This window comes from Notamacropus eugenii, chromosome 2 (genome assembly GCF_028372415.1).
Source record: "Notamacropus eugenii isolate mMacEug1 chromosome 2, mMacEug1.pri_v2, whole genome shotgun sequence".
NCBI lineage: Eukaryota > Metazoa > Chordata > Mammalia > Diprotodontia > Macropodidae > Notamacropus > Notamacropus eugenii.
In genome coordinates, this window is record NC_092873.1 from 287,650,369 (window position 1) to 287,677,062 (window position 26,694).

General features: G+C 53.4%; 3 protein-coding genes across 4 annotated transcripts; 2 read left to right on the plus strand and 1 right to left on the minus strand.

Moving 5' to 3' along the window:
- Positions 1–391: 391 nt before the first annotated feature.
- On the plus strand, positions 392–9,909 carry ATXN7L2 (ataxin 7 like 2). The gene is made up of 11 exons (XM_072644246.1): positions 392–560; positions 2,400–2,468; positions 2,834–2,938; positions 3,344–3,542; positions 3,834–4,138; positions 4,823–4,905; positions 5,239–5,480; positions 6,731–6,929; positions 7,287–7,408; positions 7,905–8,700; positions 9,748–9,909. The coding sequence occupies exons 1-11, from the start codon at positions 434–436 to the stop codon at positions 9,760–9,762; spliced, it is 2,262 nt and encodes a 753-aa protein (XP_072500347.1). The 5' UTR covers positions 392–433; the 3' UTR covers positions 9,763–9,909.
- A 799-nt stretch (positions 9,910–10,708) lies between these two features.
- On the plus strand, positions 10,709–13,782 carry CYB561D1 (cytochrome b561 family member D1). 2 transcript variants are annotated; one of them, XM_072644249.1, is made up of 3 exons: positions 10,709–10,950; positions 12,843–12,880; positions 13,272–13,782. In XM_072644249.1, exons 1-3 carry the CDS (start codon positions 10,791–10,793, stop codon positions 13,773–13,775), a joined length of 702 nt encoding a protein of 233 aa, XP_072500350.1. In that variant the 5' UTR covers positions 10,709–10,790; the 3' UTR covers positions 13,776–13,782. The 2 variants fall into 2 exon arrangements, with proteins under 2 accessions (XP_072500350.1, XP_072500349.1); XM_072644248.1 differs by having other exon boundaries at positions 10,900–10,954.
- Positions 13,783–22,607: 8,825 nt separating this feature from the next.
- AMIGO1 (adhesion molecule with Ig like domain 1) lies at positions 22,608–26,463 on the minus strand. The gene has a single exon (XM_072644247.1). It carries the CDS (start codon positions 25,699–25,701, stop codon positions 24,217–24,219), a length of 1,485 nt encoding a protein of 494 aa, XP_072500348.1. The 5' UTR covers positions 25,702–26,463; the 3' UTR covers positions 22,608–24,216.
- Between the last annotated feature and the right edge of the window lie 231 nt (positions 26,464–26,694).

Genomic DNA, 26,694 nt, shown 5'->3' on the forward strand with positions numbered 1-26,694 from the left:
TGGAGGGAGGCTCCGACACGGACGTGGAAGCCGGGGGAGGGTCGGCCGGCTGCTGGGCCAAGTAGCCTTCACGAGTGGGGGGGAGGGCGCGCGCGTGTGCCAGGAGGCTGTGAGCCGGGCCACTGTGAGCCAGGCCACGCTACTCGGAGACCAGACGACTCGGGGCCGGGGGGGAAGAACTCCATCGCGAGCCACCGCGCGCGTCCTGGGGTCCCTGCCTATGAGCAGCCCAAGCGTCTTCGCCACCCCTGCCAGGACTACATTTCCCAGCAGGCTGTGCGGGTGGGCGGAGGCGAGAGACGGAGGGCCGTCGGCCTGCGCCACGCCTGCGCAGGGTGCGGGGCGGCCTGTGGGGGGCGTGCCCGCGGTGGGGCGGAGGGGAAGCCGGGGGGGCGCGCGGAGGCGCCGGGGCGGGCGCGCGTCCGTGGTGGTGATGGCGGTGCGTGAACGCGCGGCGGCAGCAATGGCCGCTCTGGAGCGGCGGGTGCCGAGTCTCGATGACTTCGCGGGACAGAGCTGGAGCTCGTGGGTGGAGCGGGCCGACCTGCCCGCCGCCGACGGTGAGTGAAGCCCCCCCCAGTGCCCCGGGGCCCCCGGCCAATGCCTCCCCTCCCCCCTCCCGGCCCCCGCCGGCTGAGGGGAGCCGCCGACGGGAGCCGCCGTCCGGCTCCCCGGCCCCCCAAACAAAGGACCCGCCGGGTCCTAGTGCCCGCCCGCTCCGCTGCCGCCGCGCCCCCGGGTCCTAGCGCCGTCCTGCCCGGCCCGCAGCCCACCCGGCTCTGCCGGCCCGACCTCCGCCGCCCGTCCCCGCCCGCTCTCCCGCAGCCTCCACCCACCCTCCTCGTCTGCCGCCCGGCCCCCGCTTCCGCCCCTCCCGTGCCCGCCCCCCGCTTCTCCCCTCCGCTTCAGTCCTCTTCCACGTGTTTCCCACGCACCCCGCTTCCCCTGCTCCCCGTGGCCCCTAGTGCTCACTCCTCCTCCTCCTTGGCGCCCGCAGCCCCCCCCTCGGACCCCTGACCCTCGCCCGGCCCTCGCGCCTCCCCGGGGAGCCGAGGGGACGGCGGTGACTTCTCGTGATCTTTGTCTCGGAGCCCCCCGAGGCGGAGCACCCCAGAAGTTTGCGAGTGAGGAGCGGAGGGGAGAGCGCCCGGGGCAGTCTCTGGTGACGCTTGTCCCCGTCCCCTTCCATTGCACCCCCCCGCCCGCACTTGACGGACTTGGACTGAGAGCCGCCCCTTGTCTAGGGATGCTCCCCCAAACCCTGCACCCCACTTCTGACGATTATATAAGACTGTCAGCGGGCCACTTAGCTGGGGGGGGCGGAGACAAACCTAGTGGCGGAAGTAGCGGAGAAAGCCCCTGGCTGGGGTCCCTGGCCCCCTCCCCCCCTTCCCCGGAGCTGCCCCGGGCTGGCGAGGGGAGGACGGGACCATTGTCAGGGTCTGGGCGCATTCAGAACCGGAAACAGAATCAGGCGGTTGACTCAGAATTGATTTTCCCCTCAAGGGACAAGGAGGGAGTGTGGGGGGGAGAAAGAGCAGGTGGGGGTGGGGTGTGGGGGCCTGGACGGAGCCCCCCTTGGGCTACTAGAACCCAGAGTGGCAGCAGGGAGGGGAGCCCGGAGCGGGGGCTCTTTCCATCTTGGCACTTGTTTCCCTGGCTGGTCTTGGGAGGACTTTGTTCCTGCATAAGGGCCTCGGGCTCTGTCCCTGGAAGGGGTTCCCCTTCCCCCAAGCCAGAAGGCTGAAGGGTCCTAGAGATGGCCAAGGGCCCCAAGATAGCAGTTGTTATTCCTGTACCGTATCAAGGCTGGGAGGCTGGGGAGTGCTCTAGTGGTCTGTATCCGAAGGTGTGGTGGTATTTGGGCAACTTGGGAGAATGGGCCACTTAGGACCCTCTGGAATGGGAGGGGAAGTGCTTGATATGGAAAATGGAGGAGAGGTTCCGAGGTCTGCAAGAAAACTCTGCCAGGCTGGAAGTCCTTGGTGGGGGAGGAAGAGAGAGACAAGAGTCTTTCCCCTTTAAATGGGAAAACATTTTTTCTAGGGGTGGGATTTGCCCACAGTCATCCAGTAAGTGAGCAATAGAACATGGACTAGAACCCTGTCTTCCAGGATCCTTAAGGAAGTAGCCGGTTCTGTTAAGGTGGGAGTCATTACAGAAGCACTGGTATAGGGGACTAAGCACTTGAAGTGACCCCTTAAAGATGCTCCAAAGAATCCTGAGCATCAGTAAATGTTTGTGGTCCTCCCCCCGAGGGTGCAGGCTGCACTAACATGGAGAAGAAGGTAGAAGAGATGAGGTCTCTGGATTGGATGACTCTCACCTGGCCACCCAAGGAGACTGAGGGACTCCTGACTGAGGGAGATGGTGCTCACAGAGCTGTGTGTCTCTCTCAGGGGCTGAGCTGGAGGAGAGCAGCAAGAATGGGAAGAAGAAATTGGACGCTATGACCCTCATAAAAGAAGGTGGGAGACATTGGGACCCCACACAGATTCTTCACTACTCCCTCTGTGACCTTGGGCAAACTAGCTCACTTTTCTAGGCCTCAGTTTCCATATCTGTAGAATAATAAAGTTGCCTTGGATGGGTTTGAGGTCCTTTCTGTATCTGGGCCTATTGTCTTTGCTTCTTGCTAAAGGAGGCTGGTTTGGAAGCATTGGGTGAAAGGGCTCATTCCTCTTCCAAAGGGAACAATCCCTCCTCTCTCACATAGGTGCCATCCCATATCATAGAAGGCTCAGCCTTTCTGGGTGGTCAGGGCAAGGGATGAGGTGGAGTAGGGGCAGCGTGGGCCCTTTCCCAAAGTGATGGGAAGCACCTGTCATTGCAGACATGTCCATCTTCGGGCACTGCCCTGCCCATGATGAGTTCTACCTGGTCGTGTGTAATCACTGCAGCCAAGTGGTGAAGCCCCAAGCTTTCCAGAAGCACTGTGGTGAGGGACAAGGGGACTGGAAGGATGGGAAGGAAGGATGAGAGGAATAGGGGTAGAACTCTGATGGCAAGGAACATGGGAGGGCAGCCAGAGGGGGAAGAGAGTGGGGATGGTCCTGACAGTGGGCAGTGAAGCACTCAAGACATGAAATGAGAGTGTTCGGGGTTGGGGTTGAGGTGTGACCAATGAGGACTTGCATATAATTTGGAAAAAGGAAGTAGAGATCTTAAAAGGAACTATTCTCAAGTCTGAGGTGTAGGACCCCAGATGTTTTAGGGTTGTAGACCTCCAAGGGCTACCCTTTTGAGAGGAGAGGACAGGGAAGCTGCTTTCTCATGGACATGGGAGCAGGGATGTGGAATGCAGGATGCAGCTGATGGGTTGTTTTGCCCTTTTTTGTAACAGAAAGAAGACATGGGCCCCTCAGCAAGCTGTATGCCCGGGCTCAGGCCTCTGCCACTTCTCAGAAATGCCATGCAGTAAATGGGCAGGGCCCAGCTTGTGGGGGCCAAGGCCCCACCAAAGCCTCCTCAAAGGAGAAGGTGCAAGGGGGTCGAGGCCGGGCTAATCACCCGCCTGAGAAGGCACAAAAGGACAACCTCTGGTAAGGAGAGGCTTCAGGCTTCTCTCAGGCTCCCTCCCAACTTGGGCAGGGAAAGGGTTAACAGAGGAGGTTTATCACCCCTGGGCTGACTGAGATCACTGCCCTGAGGCTGAAGCAAGTACAGCTTGTCCTCCCCTACCTCTTTGCTGCCATGATGACCGAGTCCTTTGGCACCCATTACCCCCTGTCTACAGGGGAAACCGCCAGAACACAGAGACCCCCTGCTGGGTCTCCCCCCCACCCCTTGCTTCCAGAGTCTCTCCCTTCAGCCTGGCTCCACTTTCTTTCTAGCCTCTTCGTGCCTGTGGTGAATTTGGAGAAGATTTCCAGTCTCCCTAAACCTGATGGACAAGGGATCAGAGTGAACCCCAAGCCTCTGACTCCTCATCCCACTTTCCTCAGCCCACCCGGTGGTCTTACTAAGGATACCTCTGGGAAAGCCCCTACAGCTTCCTCTTCCAAAGAGCTTTCCAACAAAGGGAGCAACGATTCAGTCCTCATGGAGGGGCCTAGCCCCCAGGCCGAGAGTGCTAGCCCCCCAGAGAAGGAGCCCAGTGTTGCCAGACTTCAGCCCAAGGCCCACAAGAAGATGGCGCGTGAGTTGTTACTTTGGAGGCAGGAAGCCTCCGTGTGATTGTCCTCTGCTCTTCTGGAAGGGATAGGGGTCAGGGGAGAGAGTGGGGAGACTCGGAGAGGAGGCTTCAGAAAAGCCCTTCCAGGCAGGCAACAGCACAGGTGAGGGACCGTGGGCTGCCTATGCCAACTCCTCAGCATGCACATGGTCACGTTCAAGGGAGGTGTTCTTTTTGCTGGCACGAGCTGGAGCCCTTTGGGTGTTGATCTCAGCTCTGGATTACCTTGCTGGGTGCTGAGAGGCTAGTCTTCTGAACGCAGCAGTGACATATGGAGAAGATCTCTCCCATTAGGATGCTCTTCTCTCTCCCCTCTCCCTGCTTGTTCCTAGGGCATCAGACAGTTGATTTCCCCTTGTAACTAGTGTTCACCATAGGTGTTGGCCCTCCTCCTCCTGTTTGCTTTCGGTTTGGATACCCACAAAGAGATCACAGCCTTTCCATTTTCCTAAGTGGAGTTACTGGTTGTCTCTTACCCCCCAAGCTTGATACCCAAGGAGAGCCAAAGGCAGCTTTAGCCTAAGTCCCATGTTGTTCCTAGGACAATTGGTGGGGAGACTGAGACCCCCTCACCTGGGGCCACATGAAGCTGTCCTGGGACTGTAGGAGCTGTGCACCAAGTTGAAGCTGCCTGCTCTCTCTCTGCAGGGAAGGAGTGTGATCTGAACAGGCAGTGTGGGGTAGTGAACCCAGAGACCAAAAAGATCTGTACTCGCCTGCTGACTTGCAAGGTATCCATTGGTGGGGGAGGGCAGGCCCAAGCTACTGGGAAGGAAAAGGTGGGGAAAACCATGGTATCCAGAAGGTAGCATAGTCCCAGACCCAGAACAGGCTGAGGGTAGGACTGTATTAGGAAGCTGAGCCAAGCCACATCCATCACTCCAGATTGGGAAAGGAAAGAGATTTGTTCCCAAAAGGTTCAAGAAAGGGCAGAGCAGTTTGGGTGAGGAATACTGGTTAACTGAGGTCCCCGGGGAACCTGCTGGTGCCCACCCAGATACCTGTCCCGAGGGGCTGCCTCACCCTTAGCCCTCGGGTCGAGCTGTCTCCAACATGTGTTCCAGATTCACTCAGTGCATCAGCGCCGGGAGGTCCAGGGCCGGGCCAAGGACTTTGATGTGCTGGTGGCAGAGCTGAAGGCCAATGCCCGAAAAGGGGAGTCCCCCAAAGAGAAGAGCCCTGGGCGCCCTGAGCGCCTTTCCCAGGAACTGTCCTCTTCAGCTCAGGCAGCAGCAGCGGCAGCTCTACCTGGCAGCACCTTCACACCCAGGGCCAAGCAGACCTACCCCTCCTGTACATTGCCCAGGTGAGGACCCAGCCCCCTGCTCCCAATCTGGGCGAGCTGTGCTCCACTCCCTCCTAATCTCCAAGAGGAATAGCGATTGGCAGCAGCCTCACAGCATCTGCCTTCTTCCAGCGCTCAGAGACTGGTACACTGTGACCAGTGGTGGATAGAGATGGGAGAAGCAGTGAAGGGGTGCTAAGTCACCCCTCATCTGACCTTGACATCCAGATAGATGATATTTATTCTCCATCTCCCTGATCCTGGCTCCTTGTCATAACTCCCTGGGCAGCTAGGTGGTGCAGTGGATACAGCACCAGTGCAGGAGTCAGGAGGACCTGAGTTCAAATGTTATCTCAGACACTTGACACTCACTGACTGTGTGACCTTGGGCGAGTCACTTAACCCCAATTGCCTCATCTTGGGTCATCTCCAGTCATCCTGATGAATATCTGGTCACTGGATTCAGATGGTTCTGGAGGAGAAGTGAAGCTGGTGACTTGCACAGCCCTCCCTCACTCAAAACAAAGTCAAGTGCAAATCATGTCATTATTTCTCTGATGGCATTGTCTTCTTTGGCAACGAAGGATGAACACACTTTATACCTTGTCATAAAGGGTCCTTTAAAAAGGAAATTTCTAGGGCTTGCAGTTGGACCAGGCACTTTAGGGGAATCAGGTGAAAGGCAGTTAATCCCTCATGCATCCCTGTACTTTGGGAACTCAGAAGCATGGAGCCTGTTGCCATCTTCTGATGAGGCACCTCTAGGGGACCTGTGTTTTCCTAGCTTCTTTATATGACAGATGATCAAAGGAAATGACAGGGCCTGGACTGTGAAGTGAGTCAGTGAGCATCCTGTATTGATTGTCCCTCGGTGCACCAAGTATTGTGCTGGGCATGTGGGAGATTCTGTCCCTCCTCCAGCAGTAGAATGGGACACCAATGTTCATATCAGGGCACAGAGGCTCATGGCTGTTCAGGAAGTCTGACTTTACTATTTAGTGCTTGGAGCAGTGGGGAGGTGGAGGAACGAGATGGGGGAGTTTGCTGAGGTGACCAGAGCTGGGTGGGGTTGTTTCAAAAATTTGGGGAAATGTGTTTGGAGCAGGGTTTTGGAGGAGGTGTGAGAATGGCCCATGCAGCAGCTCGGTGTGGACAGCAGCGGTGGAGAGAGGCTGCTTTTGCCCCCGTCTTCTCTCTGGCATCCCAGAGATGGGGTTTCTGTGCAGGCTTTCAGAGACAGTCCCTCTCCCTGTTTTCTTTGGTCCTTCCAGGTCACGGGTCTCCTCTGAGAGTGAGCTAGATGATGAAGGCCCTTGTGGTGGTGATCGAGACCCAGGCCTATTTCCTTTCCCTCTACCTCGGGGTGGGGCCCAGGCTTCCAGCGAGGAGAGTGAGGAAGACATAGCACCTGATGACTTCCACCATGTCCCTGACTGTCATTATGCAACTCGGCCCCCTCGGCCACAGGCAGTGAGTCCAGGGGTGGGGCTGGATGGTGCCAAAACCCAGGGCACTGGGTATGGAACAGAGCCTGAGAGCTGTCCGCAGGAGAGCACGTCCACATCTTCCACACTCAGCACTAGTCCCACTCCCGGAGCTGTAGGAAGTCATTGATTACTCATTTGCCCCATTGAGCTAATAGTCTTCCTCTCTCCTTTTGTCATCCCACCCGCACTTTCTCTCCTCTTTCACAGACATTATAGGGCACGAAGGTGCACATAGTCCCACACACACACTCACGCACTCTGGTCTGGGGGCCTTGGCAGGCTCAGCTGGGACATAAGGGCACAGGTCCTGCTCACTGGCACTTTCCTTTCTGACATCTAGTTCTGCACCTTTGGTAGTCGGCTGGTAAGCCCAGGATGTTATGTGTTTAGTAGGCGGCTGGACCGGTTCTGCTCTGCGCTCAGCTCCATGCTGGAGCGACATCTCAGCTCACATATGTGGAAGTAAGTCCCTTAGCCCAAAAGCCCTTGTTGGGACCCCTGACTTCTTAGTGGACCCCTCAGCCCTTCTGAAGCTGCAGGCATGTGAGAACCCATGTCTAGAGTCTGTCCTCTAGATGTTCCCATTTCACCCCTGGGAAAGACCCTGATTGCTGCCATTTTTCTTCCCAGGGGGCACCCCAGGTTCTCTTGGGCTTGGGTTGGGGGAAAAGGGAAGGCTTAGAGTGAAGACATTTGGGAGTTTGGCAGCCTGGAGCCTGTTTTCAGGCAGGCACTTGGCACAGGGCAGAGAAGGAGCACACTTTAAAGAGGAGGAGGAGGAGGCAGCGTTGAAAATGGTTTGTAAGATGAGGGTTGGTGGCTGTGTTCCTTCCCCTCCACCCTCCTTCTGTTAGTTGCCAGCAGGTGGCAGCAGAGCTCAGCGTTTGTTTTTGGTTCAGGGTGGGGGTGGGGATCTCAGGATGCTCTGTGACTCAGTCTGCCCTCTTCTTTTCTGCAGGAAGATCCCCCCAGCAGCTGAGCCCCCATCTCACCTCCTCATCTCCCCCCCACCTGTTCCCCTGAGCCCTTCCTCAGCAGGCACCTGCCCCCGCCTTTCTGGTCCCAGTCACAGGCCCTCCTTCCCACCCTCTGCACCTGTCGCCAAGGACAACCCAGCTCCTGGCTACCCTGCAGGCTCTCCCAGTGTGGGGGCTGCCTGCAGCCAGGCAGAATGCATGGGTGGGAGTCAGGCCATCACCTCACCGCTGCCTGCCAACACCCCTTCGCCCTCCTTCAGTAAGCTGCCTCCTTCCAAGGCCAGCAAGCTGTCCAAGGGCAAGGATGGGACTGACGCGGAGGCCCCATCTCGCAAGCGGAAATTGTCCCCTGGCCCTGCAGCCTTCAAACGGACCTGTATCCTGGATCCTCCGGGGAAAGGCAAACCTGCAGGCTGTCGAGCCCTCCCTGCCAAGACTAAGCCAGCCCTGGGCATAGGGCTCAATGGGGCAGTGGGACCCCGGGTGAAGCGGGCAGGGCCCCTGGACTGTCGGGGCTCCCCACATACACCCCCAGCACCTGTCAAGGCCTCCCAGCTGGAGAACCGGGGGGGAGCTGGCCAGCCAGCCAAAGCTCTACAGCCTAACTGCCTCTCTGAGGAGGAGGCCAAGAAGAGGAAAAACCTGGCCACGTACTGCCGGCCAGTGAAGGCAAAGCACTGCCCTGCAGGGCCCCCGGCGGCCGATGCGGCCTGCTCTGTGCGCAGGAAGAAGCCCAGCCCAGCCTTGGGCTTCGAGGAGAAGTGCACCACACTAAAGGTACCATGCCGAGGGAAGGCAGGGGCGCTGCAAGGAGGGCTTAGGGGATGGGAGACCACCAGATTGGGTCCCTCCTTAACTTTTCCTTATAGACAAATAACAAGGGACAGCAGGTAGGAGGAGTGCTGAGAATGTCTAGGCAAGAGGAGACAGATGGAAGTGGAAGAGGAGAGTGCTAGGAAGGGGAAGGATTAGAAAGGAAAAGCAAAATGGGTTCCCTGGCATTGTGTGACCCTGAGGGTGGGATAGGTTGTTTCAAGACATGTTCTTGATTTGGCAGGCCCACTCTAATTCTTAGAGGAGATGCTGCTTTTCCTGTCCTCTCATGAGGGTGCACTCATGTCCTGAATCAGTGCTGGTTCTCCCTGCAGTTACTGGGAATTACTGAATTACTCAGTTTCCTTGGGGAAAGAAGGCTGGGTTCCAGGAATTTGAATCTTCCAAGGAGAGGATGGAGGAATGAAGGGGAGAACTTGCCAGGGCCATCTAGGCAGAGCATAGCATTCAAGAGGGTTCAAGAAGGGGTGTATTTGTTGGTCGATTTCTGCGTGAGGAGGAAGACCTGACTTAGTATGAGGTCATCAGGCTGCACAGGAACTTGGAGTTGATGTGTGTCTACATCATTTAACAGACCATGTATATGATAGCCCCGTTCCAGCTTCTAGCCCCAGGACTGGGATTATTTTCTGGGAGTGATGGGGAGTCTAGGAATTTCTGCTACCTACACTGGTCATCCAGCTCCCTTTCTTCCCAGTCTTTGCAGAAAATTCTTTGGAAACCTGAAAATGCTAGTTATTTCCCATGTGCCCTAGGGTTTGGAGGACTTCTGGGTAGGAAGGGAAGGCCTTCCCGGTGATAGCAGAGGGAGCCTGCCCAGCTGGCAGCTGCCCTGGCACCTAAGGTTTCCTTAGACAGAATTCATCGGAGCCAACCCCTGGACTGCCGCACTCATGTCCCCGCGTCCGAATGGGCCTCCTTCCCTGGCCGCGCCAAGACCAGGCCGGGGCTCCCCCCCACAGCTCTTTCTCGCCTCTTGTCTTCCTGCAGTCAAAAGCGCATTAATGAGAAAGTGCCTGCCCATCGCAACGGAGCTGCCAGCGCCGCCTCCCTCTCCAGGATCCAGGCCCCCGGCTGCTGCTGCTGCCGCTTTTTATAACTTTATATTATTTTTTTTAAGAAAAAAAACTATAAAAATACCTCAAGACTGTCTCCCTGTTCTGTTACTGCCAAACACCTTAACAACAAAACCCAGAGGAGGAAACAATGGGAAGAAATGCTGTCCTTGCGCCCTCCCTGGCCCCTTGGTAGGTCCCCTCCCCCACCGAGAGCTCCTTTGGCGGATTCTTGTCTTGGTAGAGATGGCAATGACCTGGAGCCTTGGTGCTCTCTTTTGGGGGGAGCCGAAGGCGTCCGTAGGGAGAGGGGTGGCCCCTTGGGAGATGCTGGGCTCACCTTGGGGTTCCCTCCCGAGTTTCCCCAGGGGTCAGGTGACCAGCGCGGATTGGGTGGCCAGTGTGGGTTTCGGGGCACGTGGGCCTTTGTCCCCAGTTCTAGGCCAGGGTCTTTCCCTCGGGAAAGACCAGGAGAGCCTTTTTTGGACCCGGGCTGGGGGGTGCTAGTGGCCCCGGGTTGCAGGACGTAGGAAGGCAGCCAGGCCAGAGCTATGCGGCAGTTGCAGGCGGGAGCGGGAGGGGGAGGGTGCCCTGGTATGCCGAGGGGTGGCCCTGGGGCTGGAGGCCGCGCCTTGGTCCATGTACAAAGGGCTCGCACCGCGCGACCACCGAAGTCGCCCTGGCTCATTTCCGTGACTCTCGGAGCCAGGGCCTCGTGGCTTGGCTTGGGGCGAAGCTCTGCGGCCCGCTGGCTGGCTCCCTCCCAGCTCGGGGTCTCCGCCTTCCGGGGCAGGGCGGCGCACTCCTGGGATCGCGGGCCTCTCCCCAGGGCGCCAGGGGGCGCTGCCGGCGACACCGCCGCGCCGCCAACCGCGTCCCGGGGGCGGAGCCGCTCCCGCCGTGGTCCCTGACGACAAGCTCAGGAACCCGGAAGCGGCAGCCCGGCGGCTGGAAGAAGCCGGCCCCCGCAGCCCGGCCATGCAAGCCCCGGCCGTGGGGCCCGTCCTGGCCTCAGCCTCGGCCGCCGCTAGGGAACCCCGGCTGACCCGCTGGCTGCGCTGTGGCAGCGGCATCCTGGCACACCTGGTGGCGTTAGGCTTCACCCTCTTCCTGACCGTGTTGTCCCGGCCCGGGACCAGTGAGTAAGGGTGGGACTGAATTGGAGGAGAGGGGCGGGGCCGCGGAAGAAGGAAGGGCCCACTCCCAGTGGGGCGGGGCTGAAGAGCGAGGGCTAGAGTAAGATTCTTTGGGGCGGGACTAGAGAATGAATGATGGGGACACGGAGGGAGGGAACGGGGCGGGGCAGATTCCTGGGGGTGGGGCCAGGGAATGAATGAAAGTCAGTTTCCAGTGGGTTGAGGATGGGGAAGAAGGGGCAGGGCAGAGCAGCCTTAGGGGCGGGGCCAGGGAATGAACGAAGGACCGGCTTCCAGTGAGACGGCGTGTGAGAGAGAGGGGCAGGGCAGACCAGGCTCAGGGGCGGGGCCAGAGAATGAATGAAGGGCAGGCTTCCAGTGAGAGGGATGGGAGGGGCAGAGCCCGTTCTTGGGGGGCGGGGCCAGGAAATGAATGAAGAACCGGCTTCCAGTGGGGCAGGGCTAGGAAGAGAGGAGCAAGTTCTTGGGGGGCGGGACTAAGGAATGAAGGGTCCTCCCGGGAAAGGTGAAGGGTTTGGAGTCCATGACTTGGGATGATAATCTGTTCAAGGACCTGGCAAAGTCCATATCCTGAGGGAGGAGAAGACAGTGGAGGCGGGATCTCTGCGTTCAGATACCTCTGCCAATGGGTAGAAGCTGCAGAGAGCCTGACTTAAGCTTTATGGCAGGAGAAACTCCAGAAGGGGTGGAGCTGTCCAAAGTGGAAGGGGGAGAGGGGTAGTCCTCCTGACGCCATCGGGCAGAGGCCGAATGAGCACTTGTCCGGATTCCTTTTGTGCAGGGCTTGGGCTAGTTGGACATTCTCCCAAATTCAGTAATTCAGCCCTCAGGTGTGTGGGTGGGTGGGTGGGTCCTCCTGCAGGAAGGGCTAGAAACAAAGGGTCCTAGGGGTGCCTGAGGGTTGGAACCAGGGAAGGGGCAGCTTCAAGGTTATGGATCTGGGGGCCAGGGGGGCGGTAAGAAGACAAGTTCCTGGGGATGAGGTCTGAAATGAAGGAAGGACAGAGTTTCTGGGTCGGGGCAGGGAGGCGCACAGGCTTTTGGGGATGGGCCTAGAGAAGGAAGGGTGGGACAGAGAAGATTCTGTAGAGTAGGTACAAAAAGGAAAGGCTGAACACCCAGTGAAGGATGGGATCGAGGAAGAAGTTTGGGAATTGTTTCCCTGGGGTGAGATTGGAGAGTGTGTGTAGGGGGCTTGGGAAGGGGAAGTTTCTGGATTTGGAACCAGGGAGGGATATTAGAGAAGGGGGGCAGACCTTAGGGCTGGTCATGTTTGGGGTGGAGCCACAGAAAGAGGGACAGGTTGTGAGGAGCTGGGCTAAGGAGGGGAGGAGAGTAGGGAGGAGAGTTTCCTGGGGATGGGGCCAGAGAAGGAAGGAAGGGTAGACTCCTAGGGATACAGGCTAGAGAGGACTCTCCTGAGGATCAGGGTCAATGAGGGAGAAGAGAGGAGAGGTAGGTAACTCTTAGGAGCCAGGGAGGGGAGGGCAAGCTGTAAGGCAGGAGGGAGGGCTGCTTGGGGCCAGCTTGCTTATTCAGAGTGTGGGGGGGAAAGTAGAAGATCCTGGAGAAAAGTGTGAGTTTGGGGGAAGTGAGTGTTGATGCCAAGGCAACCTCCTATGAGAGGCAGAGTTCTCCAAAGAGGGATGATGTGGGGAAGAATGTGTAAGTAAAATGGAGGTCCAGGCACTAGTACCCAGCAAGGACTTGGGTACTAAGTAAGGGATCATGGGAGTGCTAGGTGGTTTCTAGTTCTTGGTCACCTTTTGGGCTAGAGAGCTCTTAGTGAGTAGACTCCCTTGGGATGAGAAGATAGCCCTGGGATAGGGAAGTGGAACGGAGTGGCTCTCAGCCTGTTCTTTTTGACTTCCAGGTCTCTTTTCCTGGCACCCCGTGTTCATGTCCTTGGCGGTGAGTTTGAATTTTTCATTCAAATCCTTTCCTCTTTGCTATGGCTTGTATCCTTAGATTTCTCAGCCTCCTTCTCTGATGGGGAGCTGGAATGGCAGTCATTTAGGATATCAAGTGACTGAAACTGGCATCAAAGGATAATACTTTCCCACTTCAAGGGTATTTAGGGAAGCAGTGTTGTTATACCCTCTCCCTCCTCCTCCTCAATGAATATTCACACTGTTTAGATCAGCAGTCCAGACTCTTTCCCCAACACTCAGATTCTTGACTTCTGTAGCCTTCAGGATCTGTGTTCTTGGTTGGGTGCCCTGTCACTTCCTTCCATTTTCCCTCTTGTTAGGGAGGCTGGGGGGCTGGACCACTAAAGATGTCCTCATTTGTATATTTGTAGTTCTGCCTGTGCATGGCTGAAGCCATCCTGCTCTTCTCTCCTGACTACTCACCATTCTTCTTCTGCTCACGCAAAGCTCGGATCCAACTCCACTGGGTAGGGCAGACTCTGACCATTCTGTGTGCTTTCCTGGGCCTGGCCTTCATCATCTCCAGCAGGAGCCGAAGTGAACTGCCCCATCTTGTGTCTTGGCACAGCTGTGTGGGGACTCTGACGCTGTTGGCGACCATTGGGCAGTCCGTGTGTGGGCTTAGCCTCCTTTGCCCCCGGGCAGCCAGGGTCTCTCGTGTGGCTCGCCTCAAACTCTACCACCTGACATTTGGATTGGCGGTCTACCTGATGGCCACGCTTACTGTGCTCTTGGGCATGTACTCAGCATGGTTCCAGGCCCAGATCAAAGGAGCTGCGTGGTACCTATGCTTGTTCCTGCCTGTCTATCCAGCCCTGGTGATCATGCATCAGATCTCCAGTGCATATCTGCCAAAGAAGAAAATGGAAATCTGATTCTGAACTCCTGTGTGGGTCCCCTCTGTTCTCCCTTTAGCCCCCTCCTCCCCAGGGCTAAAGCAATTGCCTTCCTCTTATGTGACTTTTCCTATATTTTTCCTCCAACCCATCGAGGCAGCATGGCATTTTAGAAACCCAAGTTACTATTGGGTGGTGGTTGAAAAGTCCAGAAATAGGATAACATTAGAATTGGGTGAAAGAGGAAGATGGTGGGGAGTGGGGAGCCTGGACCTCAGCTTGCTGACTTGAGGTCAGGGGCATTGTGAAAGAACTGGGGTTTCTCAGTAGTTTAGATCATTGAGAGGTGAGATTATATTTGATTATGAAGGGAATCTAAGGTTGGCTGCATATCCCAATCCACTGAAGAGACAGGGTAGTCTAGGAGTCAGGAGACCTCATTCCAGCTCTATCACAAGCCAGCTGGGTGGCTTTCAGGTTCTGGTGAGGACTTCCCCTTCTTCACCTATAGAAGGAGGGCATTGCCTCAGACTGTCTTTAAGTTCCTATTCAACTCCAAAATTTCTGCCATTCTGTGAGGTTGACCTTGAGGATATCTCTGCCCTCCCATGACTCCCAAGACCGACCTTCATGGGGCAGGGTTGCCTGGACAATGGGGTTGACCTAGGGTGGTCATTTTTATATGGAGAGAAAGAATGTATACATGGGACCTCTTCTCAGGTACAGTGACCAGGTTTTGTGGGTGGCAAGGGACCAGGTCAGGTTGACGTGCCATGTCCTAGGTTCCACATGGTAAGGCACTAGAGTCACTTTAATACTTTGGGGGTGTGGGTGAGGGGGAAGCAGAAAACTCAGCCATCCCTTTTCCTGCCTGGCTTTGATACCAGGTTGCCTGAGATTTCTGGGACTCATCAGCGTTTGTTGGGCCTTGAGAACTGAGTGCTATCTAAAGGGTGGGTTTCATGGCAATGGGATGTGCTCAGTTGTACCAGGCTGGGGCTTGGGGCTTGGGGCTTGCTGAATTTTCTTTCCCCTTAAATACTATCCCAGCAGTCTCAGTCCTTTGCTTTTGTCCTTTTTAGGGCTTAGGTTCTTGCCTTAGCGAAGTCTCTTGAGTGATAGGGAGAGCCTACTTAGGGCTCAGGGTCTGCTGACAGATGTGTGGGAGGGTCAGCTAGTGAGTTAAAGGGCACAAAAGTATGGTGGGGTAGCCTTTTGATCCAGCCTATCCTTTGCTCTTCCTCTCTACTCATTTTCTGGTTCTTCCTTAGACCCAGTCTCCTGTCACATTGTATCTTGGACGGTCAGGGTTTTGGCCTGGGGTTCCTGCTTGATTGAATTTGGTACTAGGTATCAAGGAATAGACTACTCTAAAGTAAGATCTCCTCACTGTGGTTCCCACGCCTTTCCTTTGTGTCATGTACTTACACTGGCAAACAGTGGTCCCCTAACTGGTATATTTTAGTCCACCTTAGCCAAAAGGAATTGAACTTAGGAGCAGGGCAAGATGTTAGGAAAGTCCATTGCAGAAGGGACTCAAAGGAGGGGCCTTGGGAGCTCAGGGGAATCCCCAGAAGGACTGAGTGAAGGACTAGAAAAGGACATCAGTGGGGTGAGGGCAGAATGATCTCCAAGACACAAAGAATGGGAGAGTGGAGGGCAGAAGGCCCTTCTGCAAGGGATATCATCCCCAGGCATGTGAAGTGACCAGTGTGCCTTCTGCTACCAAGCAGACTCCAGTGACTGCAGATGAGCGACCTGCAGGCTTTGGTTCTGTCCCCGGCAGCCTTTGTGCTCCTGCCTTCTCTATCCTTCTAAACTGGAAATTTGTGGGGGAAACCTTCGTTTTGTGGAGCAGAAAGGGCAAAGCATTGTCTCCTATAGTTTGTGTTTTGCTTTGATGTTGGGACAGGGTACTTACTAGGGCAAGGGGAAGGGAAGGTTCGTGGGTACTAGCATACCTGCAAGAACTGGTCTCAGCATGGTGTTGTCATTTAGCTCCCCAGCTGTCCAGTCTCATTTCCTCCCCCTCCTTACCTACTAGGCACTGCCACCCTGCTGACCTGCGCCAAATGCGGGGATGTGTCCTAACTGCTCCTCCTAGAAGGAGATGCTACGTGGCTGAGCTGGCCTGGTCTGAGAGCTAAGCAGTGGCGCTGCAATGAAGTCAGAGCTTGACTGGGGTGTTGTAACCTCCCAGGTGGTGAGGGGGCGGGCAGGCGCGTGTGTTGACAGCCAGCCGACAGTTTGCGTGGGCTGTGCCAGCTGATGTCTATTCCCGGCCCTAGATGGGGAGAAGTCATTTCTGTTCTGCAAAAGGACAGGCCCCAGCTGCCACGGCCTTCCGGCATCTTCCACCCCTCTCTTTGCCCGGTGGGGCTTTGGAGAGCCAGGGACATGCTTGAAGCGGATTGTGGAAGGCCAGATTTGGCTGGCTGGCTGTAATATGGGCAGTAGGTCACCAGGGGGAGCCCTCTTCCTTGGCACAAGTTACCTCACTCTCCCCCACCGCTCCCCTTTCCACTTGGCTTCCCATCCAGCCACAGCAGCTGGACCCCCATTAGCTCTCTGTGCCAGGGCTCTGTCCCTCCAGCTGGGATGGTAGAAACTGCCGACTGTTTGTAGCTCTCTCCCCCACCCCTTCTCTCCTCCCTTATCCATCTGGGATACTTGGCTTCATAGAAAGGAGGCAGAGGCCCATGGCTGACTACTGTCCCCTTGATTGTACCCTGTGACTAGGGAGGGCTGCTAGTAATCAGGCTTAAGTCAGAGTGCTTGGATTTCAAAAAAATTTGCATGTCATTTGCACAAATTTGTGTATTAGGATCACTACACTCTGAATTTCTATGTAGAATAAACCTGTTATTAGGTTCAAAGTAAGTACTAAGGATACTGGATGTATAAAATATAGATGTTTCTGAAACCAAGCCTCTTAATTCAATCCCAGATTAAGATCCTTACCTCCAAATGCCCCCTCATTCAGCTTCCTCTTGACCTGGGAAGACAAGGGGAGTTGGTGCTTCTCGCCCTCTGGCATTCCTTTAGCCACAGTTCCCTACTCTGAGCTCTCAGAGGGGAGGGGAGGGGAGCCTCACCCGGCCTATTTCTCCTCTCCCTTCCATTCCCCACCATCATGTCTTCTTCTCCCTGACCTCCCACCTTATTTCTGGGGCTGTCATCCCTTTTCTTTGATTTTCATTCTCCCCCTCCCCTCTCCCTCCCATGTTCAGATTCTACATAGCTTCTTTTTGAAACCTCAACGTGGGAGATCCAGGCCCCCTCCCTGAGACAGCTGGCTGCTGTGCCAAGGTCTGTTCAGAATTAATAATAATCATTAACTGACACGGTGCTGGTGCTTTCAGCTCCAGATCTCAAAGCACTTTGAAGGCTGGCTGAGTCAGGCAGCCCTCATATCTCCACGCTTCTCCTGCCATGGGGTGGCACCTTGTTGGGAAGGAAACAAGGAGTCTTATCTGCTAGTCTTTCATTGAGAAGACTTTGTGAGTGGGAGGACAGTTATGTTGTTCTAACAGGACTTTGAAGCCCAAAGACAAAGTACAGGGAACAGCAGTGTGAGTGCCCAGCTCAGTCTGGCATCTGAATACCACAGTCCTGACTTTTCTAAGGGGCCGTCTTCCACCTGCTTGTCTGACTTGTGTCCTCTGGTGGGAAGAGAGAGACGTCCCGGATCAGGAGACCTGGGTTCTAGTTAGTCCTGGGCTCCCCAACTAAAACGAGCTATGTAACCTGGAAGTCATCACTTAACACCTGCCCCCACCTACCTCAAAAGGTGTTGCAAGGGTTACTTGGGAAGCAGGAGGCAGGTGCAGGGAAGAAAACACTGGGTTCAAGTTTTGATACTGCCTCTTACTGTGTGACCTTGGGCAAGTCACTTAACCAGAATCTGCAAACTCATCTGTAAAATGGGGATAATACCCCATAACCTACCTCATAGGGTGGTTGTGAGGATCAAATCAGGTAATGATCAGGAAAAGTGTAACTGTAAATGCTGTATGACTCTAAGCTGCTGTAACAAATATGAAAGCACTTGAAAATGTATAAAGCACTATATACATGGAAAATGGTGGTATTTGATCGTTCTCGTCCTTTCTCATCTCTCTATGCAGTACGTGCTTGCTTATTGTGATGATCGCCCTTTGCAGGCTGGGCCTGGTCAGGACCAGGTACCAGACTTTGTTGGGTTGTTTCATTTTGCCAGCCTCAGGCTATTGGAACTGGGATTACAATCCCACTCTTTCCTAAAGCTTTCTATTGAAATTAAAAGGAAAAAAAAGCCATGAAAGCAGTTCCGTTTGCATTAGGGAAAGAATAATTTCCATTTCATTTGTCTGAGAATAGCCAGTAAGTCTGCCAGGGGTAGAAGCAGAGGGGCAGGAGCAATACAGCAGCACAGAGACTGAGTATTCATTTTTCATCCTAATTGTTTCTCTCTGTTGCAGGATCTAGGAATGAAACTCTAGTTAGGCATTTTGGCCAGTGCAGTCCTTGCTAGCATGGGGCACGAAGACATGAGCTGGTATTCAGCTGAATGGGCTGATGTTGTCGCCAGAGCCTATGCTGGAGACTGGTTTGGTTTACACGGCCAGTAGAGGCTGGGCTAGTTTCAGAGAGTGGGACTAAGCCAGAGGGCAGAACTTGGAGAGTAGGTGGTGCAAATCTCTGTCCCCAGGACAGAGGCCCTGGAATGGTTCAGGTAGACCCCAAGACCAGGATTCTGTTCATCTCTTTGGCTCATTGTCATAATTTCCTGAAGCCAAGTACCACTTTCCCCACCCCCCCCCCCTCCCTCTCTGGATGCCACCTACCTTAGAGAACCTTGTATCTAGGGATCTAATTATTGCTTTCATTAAATAAAGGTGAGTGGTATCCTGGTCCTCTAGACACAGAACAGATTCTAAAGCTAACCTAGTGACATAGGGAGGCCTCTGGCCACAGTTAGGCATAATTAGGCTATATACACAAGCTCAGTGTCCAGCAGGTTGACACCTTTCAGGGAAATAGTGGTGGGGTTGAGGGAGAAGTGGCATAAAGCACTCTTGACTCAACATCTGCTAGGTGCCCCACATCCACTTTGGGTAGTGGGGACTTCTCCCTTCCATAGCAATACTGGGTCTGGCCCATCCCCTCAGTATGATATAAGTTCCTTTAGGGCAGGGGCTTGTTCCATTTTATTGTCATGTTCCCAGCACTATGCCTTACATATTGCAAGCCCTTAATGAATGTTTATTGGATTGGAATTATTCACTTTTAGAATTTCCAGGTTCAACACTGGCTTCTTTTTTGAACAGGTCATGGCTTCACTGGTCTGTGTTCCAAAGGCAAGTCATGCCAAAGCAAGGCTGAAAGGCTGTGGGGTAAGCCTACGATCTTCACTGTGTCTCAAGCACTTGACCTTTTTCATCAGACGTAGGAATGATGAAGAGGCTTGACTCGGGCACATGATTTAGCTTTCCTCAGTACCCTGGAGAGGGAGAGTTCAGCACAGTACATGGCCAGGAGAGAGAAGCTGCCAGTCCTGCTGCTGGAGCCTAAGCCTTTTCTACATTGTGGGTGGGAGGAGAGAGGCTCTCCTATTGGTTTCCTGGGAAACAAGATAAGCAATAAAGGGACTGCAGTTGCAAAGAGGGAAGGAGTTCATAGATCAGGCTGGGGAGGGGAGAGCAGATTTCTGGCTGGGAGACACCTAGGACTCTTACCCTATCTTTCTCCATTCTGAGATGAGGCAGCTGTTGTATAGATCCCCAGCAGTGCTAAATAAGAATAGAAGCCAAAGAGAGAGCAGCACTGTATCTAATAAGCAGGATGAGAAATGCCAGCCAGGATCTGAGAAACTGTTTATGGGCAAAGACCAAGATCTAGTGCTCTAAAGCCCCTTAGGACTGTGGAAAGAGAAGCACCGAAACAGGCCCAGAGACAGAGGGTTTAGTTTAAGCTAAAACAGATTCAGACTCTCCTTCAAACTCATTCCTACTGTCAGCCTTTGGATGACACAATCACTTGGTTGAAAGGGCTTCCTAAAAACAATGCTGTTAATTACTAAAATTATTCAGACTTCTTAACTTATTCCTTATAGTGTCTCTAGTACCTTCTCCTTTAAGAAAGACATAAAGCTATTGTGAGTAGCCAGAAAATGTGTTAAGTTCAGGTTGGGGAAATCTATTCTGGTTTCTAGCAGAATACAAGTGCTAAAACAAAAAAAAAAAAAAAAAGGTGGGGATTGTACTTCTGTCCCAGACAATGCCTAGCACATATTCTTAGCCTGTCCAATGGAAGTTATATGGTCTAAAGGTATAAAGTAAAATTTTTTAAAGGCATTAAAGTTAAGTTCCCAACAACCTGGCATTATTTAACACAATCTAAACATTTTTCATAGTAGCTAATGAATAACCCACTCAGGCTTGTTGCCTGACTAGGGCCCAGACTAGAGCTGCATCAGAACACAGCCAGCCTTAAAGACAGGTGCAGTGTGGGCTGTCAGCAGGCTGAGGAGAGAGCAGAGCAGGATTCGGGCCACTGAAGCAGGTCTGCTAACTGCAGTGCTTGGAAAAGCACGGCTGTCTCTAAGTTTTTCCAGTTATTAAATTCTCAGTTGCCAGAATTTGTTATTTATTAGAGCCCATGTTCGTGCCCAAGATCTTTATCCTGCCCTAGTATCAACAACCCCTCTTTTCTCCATACTTCACATCCCCTTGGGGAACAGTGGGCCCTACTCACAGCTGACATAGCTCCTACAGAAATAAATCAGTCACAAACCAACACGGAGCAGACTCATGCCTGGTTTAATGATCACTGTCTATTCTTCAGAGCAGAGGCTCAGACAGATGGTGGAGTCAGGAGGCTGCGGGGTCTGCCAGCCTGAATGTACACAAGTGGGAGGAGAGGGAACCTGGACACAAAGGGCCCCATTTGCTTTGCCAGCATGGGAACAAGGGCTGGGGGGGGGAGGGGAGGAACAGAAACACGCACAGTCAGATTCAATATGCTCTCAGCTACCTGCGTATGCAGGGCAGGGGTAGCTCTTCTTTCTCAGTTCCTTTCTGAGAACCCCACAAATACAAATAAAGAAAAAAAGATCACATATAAACACAGATTGTGCAGCCGTGCCATAATCATCTGCCGGGACACCTGCTTCCAAGACCCTGATGGCTCTCTTCATAGGGCACCAGTAAACAAGCCCCCGTCATGGTAAGCACTGCTTACCCAGGCAGGGAGCCATTTGGGGGTCTATCAACAGGAATGGGGAGGGCCTGCTAATCACAAGTACATCTATTTATCCACAAGTCCTGAAGAAACAAACAGGGGCTTTCTTCACTTTGCAGGGAGTCAATCTGCTGGCCAGTTAACTAGCCAGAGGGCTAGGTCTCTGGGAATGCCCCCAAAATCCATTTCATTTCACTATCTTTCTGTAGGTTCTCAGAACCTCAGAGTTTGGCCTCAAAAACAAAACAAAACAAAACACCTCAAAAAAGTTAGACTTGCCCAGGTTCCCTGATAAATCTGAGAATGCATCCCAAGTTCTTATGTCTAGGAAAGAAATGCCCCTTAAGGACTTTGGAAGATAACAAGTTATAGGAAATTTGATTTTTACTCTTTCATCTTATCCCTAGCTGAGGATAGGGATCCTCAGTCTTCCTATGGCACTTGACTAGTAAGAGGCAGCCTAGTGAGCCTTGGCCAACAAACTTTCAAGAGAAATACCATTTTGGAATCTCATGGCTGCTGCCTAAGGATACCTTAGATTAAAGTGAAATTTCCAAGGAGCTGAGGGCTCAACTACAGTTTCCAACTCTCCCCTCCCTCAAAAGCATTCTCCAAACACCAGCAAGCGTAGTAAAGTCACAAGAGTGCAGTGATCATAGGATAATAATACTGGTTCATACTTACACAGTGCTTTAAGGTTTGCAAAGCACTTTACATGTATTATCTCATTTGATCCTCACAACAACCCTGTGAGGTAGGTGTTATCCCCAGTTTACAGAGGAGGAAAGACAGAGAAGTTGAGTGAAGCCCAAGATTGTATAGCTAGTGTCTAATTCCAATTCCAAGTTAAGATCTCTACGTGACTGCACTGCAATGCCTCTCAGAAAAGGGAGGAAAGCTCCAGAAACTTCAGGGAGGGGAAAGTCTGAGTGGTTTTATATGGAAGGTATATGCAGGACCATCAGGATGCCTCTGCTACAATATAGTGTATTTTTAAAGCTGGGTGAATGTGGGGATAACTCTCGATATTGGAAGAAATCAAAGGACTGTCTAGATCAATGTCAAAATGCTGGTGTGCATGCATACCTATGAGGGGTAAATAACTGGGGGAAATGCTGCATCTCTCTACTGTATAAACTGCAGACTGGAAAGCAGTCTGAAGAGCCCCAGGATGGATGGGGGCAGCATCTCAAGCACTAGTCCCCACCCTAATCTTATTAGGTAGATGGAGCTAGACCTTGTACAAGTAACAGGTAACCTTCACCCTGTATGTGTGACCTTGTACAAGTCACTGAACCTCTTGAGTCTTGTTTCCAACTGTAAAATGATGGAGCTTTTACTAGATGACTTCTAAGGTCCCTTTCAAATCTGAATCTCTGGTCCTACGATTCCCTTAGGAGATGCCAAGTTAGGAATGCCTCCTACTGAGGTCTAAAAAGCAGTTCAAATGCCTGGAGACAGCATCCCTAATCTGAGAGCCAACTAGGAGAAAACAGGGCCAGCACTGGTAGGGGAAGTAGCAGACTAAAAATATAGAGGAAAATATATCTACTCTTCCCCATCTCTAACCTTCATGTTGCTCTACACCTCAGACACTCAGAATGACCTTGCTAGGACTGTGGCGCACTTAAATGCTCCTGAAAAGACTAGTAAATAGACAGTCATAGACACTTTATTTATTCCCAAGCTAGCCTCCAACCTTAGAAGTGCTCTCTGCCATACACCACACCCTCCAGAAGCATGGCCACTCAGGAAGTTCAACCACTGTGCAGACTTCAGCTGTGGGGAGACTTAAGTGCTAAGGACAAAGGTGGCATCAGCTTCCCTTTTAGGTGTCATTTGAAACTTATTTGACTGGTAGCATGATTGCTTGCAAGTTGGGGCAAGTACAGGACTTTAAACATATACACAGCCCTGACTGTCCCTTTCTGGGGCAGACCATGCCTCAAAAGCCCTGTGCGCAGTTAAATCTCTCATTCTAGCCTCACAGCAGGTGAGAACTAGGAGGTAAGATCACTGCCCCAGGTAACCTAGACCTGAGAAGGACATCTTGCCAATTCAAGGATGCTTCACATACTACCCCTCCCTTCAACCAAATACCTATCTACTCATGAGGACCTTGGGCTCTTTTGGGTTCCTTCCCTCACCACCCCATACAGAGAAAGCTCATCTCTCACCAAATCCTGTTGAAAAGGCTGCTGAAGGGAGAGCAAGGGAAGAAAACTAGATAGACCAAACAAGGTTTTACAAAATGGAGGCTAATTGAACCTCATCTTTATAATAGGCTGTTCCCTTCACTGTCCTGACACTCCCAACTTCCACCCCTCCCCCCACCCAATCATCTTAGACACTTCAGCTGTGGTGGTGAAATCAGGAGACCCTGAAGTACAAATGCACAGCCGAGAAGAGACCAGGAAGTCAGAATCCCTATTGTTCACACCAGGAGTAGGTTCTGAGGTGTTCTAAGCTGTGATCCAAGTAGCCTCGTTCATACCAACCACACCTTGTACCAATCAATGGACAATCCCCCAATGTCACACTCATTCTATTGCTGCCTTCTATAAGCTTGGTTACAAGGACTCCCTAATTTGCCACAGGATCGTGCTGGTTATTTGCTTCTGTGATGCAGTCATCTACTTAATTCTTCTTGGCAAAGAAGGTAGAAGTTTCAGAACAGCTTTAGGGGTCATTCTTGATTCAGGGGTCTTTTTGGGTTCCTATCCCATTCCTTAAGGTTTTCACTTCCCCTGTCTATGACATGTAGGTTCCTGACCAAAGATGATATACCTGCAGCTGAAACTACTAGAATTATGCCAACTGCCCAGTTCTGCTCCCATTTAAGTCCCACCCCAAATCCCTGGGTAAAGGGTGGAAGAAGACATTGAAAAAAAATCCCATTTTTCTTTCAAATGCTTGGATAATGACCACTCTTTTATGGGGCCAAAGATGATGTGGTAAAAGCTTAGGGAATCTATTTTCTACTAGACCCACCTGTCTCAGACATGTTCCTTTGTCAGTTGAACTTGCTAGAACTTTGGATAGGGGTGCAGCATTTGCCTGAGAGTTACAGATCCATATTTGAAAATCTTCTACACCCAGGGATGGAGGTGGGGCTTCTTGCCTGTTGTTGCAGCTGTGCACATTTCCCTTGAGGACAGGGGAAACCAACACCTTCAGGCAACCCTCTTCTTTCCCCATACATCCTTTGGAGGTTACCATTACCTCTCTCCCAGGGATCTTCCCATCAACCTCACCCTACTCACACCACAATGGGTGTATCAGAGAAGACTGAGCTTACTGATTCTGGATCAGACATTTTCCTCTGGCCCTTGGCCCCCTCAGGTACAGGGAGGGTGTTGCCAGGCTTTAGTTTGCCATTTTGGCCCTGCCCAGGTCCTGTTGGCTCCAGGAAGGCCACTCGACGGTCAAAGCCGCTGTCCTTGCCACCACCACCAGCCACTGGATCATGGTTTGGGGTAGTGCTAAGCATGGAAGAACTGAGGCTATCTCCCTGATGGCTTGTGGGTCTCTCCCCAGCACGGCACCAGCAGCGGCATGGGGTGAGGTACAGATAAATCAGGACGAGAACCACACTGAGAATACACCCCACCAGCGTGGTATAGGCCGTATTGAGAGTGTCAGGAGATCCGTGCTGGGTGAAGTTGTGAACTTTCACCTCCACAGACAACGTCTCATTGAACCCCTCCCCTACTGCATAGCAGGTATACAATCCCTGGTCCTCAACCCGAATTTGCCGTAGCTGAAGGCTGCCATCTCCCAACACGGATATCGTGCCATTGCCCCCATCTGTCAGCACTCTTTCATTGTTTGGTGTTACCCATTCCTTCGTCATCCCCTGCTGCTTGGTGTCACAGCTAATGGTCAAGGTTTCACCCAGGTGGGCTTCAAATGCACACTCCTTGAACTCGCTGCAGTTCAGGGTGCTGCTCATGTTGAAGACACTGAGTGTCTTCTTGGAATGTACACAGTACAAATCCTCCTGAAAGTCCATCACGGAGCTCAGCTGACGATACTGCCAGTGCGTGAAGAGCTTGTATATGTCGCAGTCACAGGTGAGGGAGTTGTTATGCAGATACAGTCCATTTTTCATCCAGGCTGGCAGGTCTTGCAGATCAGATGTGGGCAACAGCTTCAGTTTATTAGAAGACAGATCCAGGAGGGTCAGGTGGGGCAGCTTGGACCTATCCTTGACCAGTTCTACAGGAAAGCGAGCAATCTGGTTCTGGCTCAGGTAGAGTTTCTGTAGATGGACCATGTCATCAAAGGCGCTTCGGTCCACCTCCATAATTCGGTTGTTGTACAATAACAATACCTCTAGCTCCTGAAGTTCACTGAACAGGAACTCATCCAAGGTCCGCAGATGATTGGAGGAGAGGTCCAGGTAGCGCAGCTTGGGCACTGGGGAGAAGGCCTCCGTGGAGATGAAGTGTAAGTAGTTATGGCTGAGGAACAACGAGTGAAGATGGGTCAGGCGTATGGAGGTCCATTGTGCCCGAAGGTGGGTCAAGTTGTTGTGACTAAGGTCCAGTTGTGCCGTGTAACGGGGTAGAGACTGTGGAACATTCACCAGATCTCGCTTGGTGCAGCTGAGGATGTTGCTGGCACAAAGACAGACTGTAGGACAGCTGAGGAGGGAACGCCCAGTTCTGGCGACCCCAAAGCTAGACAGGAACAGGGACAGGGGCAGGAGCCAGATGCCTCGGCAACCACTCTGATGTTGCATAGTGCCACTGGTGGGGGCGGGGGGTGGGGTTGGAATATCACAGTAGGAGGCCTAGAGGAAAGAGTAACTGGAAATGTTCTAATTGGGAAAGGATTAAGGGAATCAGGGTCATCATCAGTAGAAACATGTTTGCTGAAGTCTAGTCGTCAGGGCCTATAGAGAATAAATGGATTGATGTGAGAGAGGCCTAATTATCAGGTACTATCTAGGTAAGGGGAATGAAAGTACTCTAAGCAGAGTGAGAGAAGACAGCTTGCCTGGCCCAGGTGGACCGGTCTGTGTGAAAGAGGGGTGGGAGGACAAACAAGTAGGCACAGGGATGTGTTAGGATTTGGGGCAGGGGATCTGGGGGCTGTCTCTTCAGAGTCTGATGGGCTGCCCCAAGCACTCTCTCTTCTGTGTGCTTGGGGTGGGGATTATAGGACTGTCGGGACAAGGTCTGGAGACAAGGAGCAGGAAGGAACAGACAAGGGGGCTGAATGGCCAGGGTTGTCTGCTTACGGTCCTGAGGACTGTCACAAGGCTGGTCTAGCCCTGAGAGACAGATGTCCCAGGGATTGTGTGCTCAGGGCACAAGGTGGGGGAACCCCAGGTTGGCTGGTCAGGGTTTTGGGGAGAGGAGTTTCAGGGGCTGTTTGCAGGGTTGGGAGGAGTCTCCGGGGCTGTCTGACCGGTGGCTGGGGACGTGTCCCAGGGGCTCAGGGTGGGGGCGTCCCAAGGCAGTTTTTGCTCGGAGGCGGAGTCCCAGGGGTGTCTGGGGAGGTCCCAGGACCGTCTGCTCCGGCGGGGCGGGGGAGGGGGTGTCCCGGGGGCTCGCGGCCAGGGCCGGGCGGGGTCACAGCGGCTTCCTGGGCCCGCCCCCCGGGGCGCTCACCATCTCCTCGGCACCTGCTGGGCGGGAATGAAGCCTGCGCTCCGCGGTCCTGCGCGCGCCTCAGAGGCCGGCCTGGGCCCGAGCCCGCGGTGCTCCGGGGCCGGGGATCGGGGCCGGGG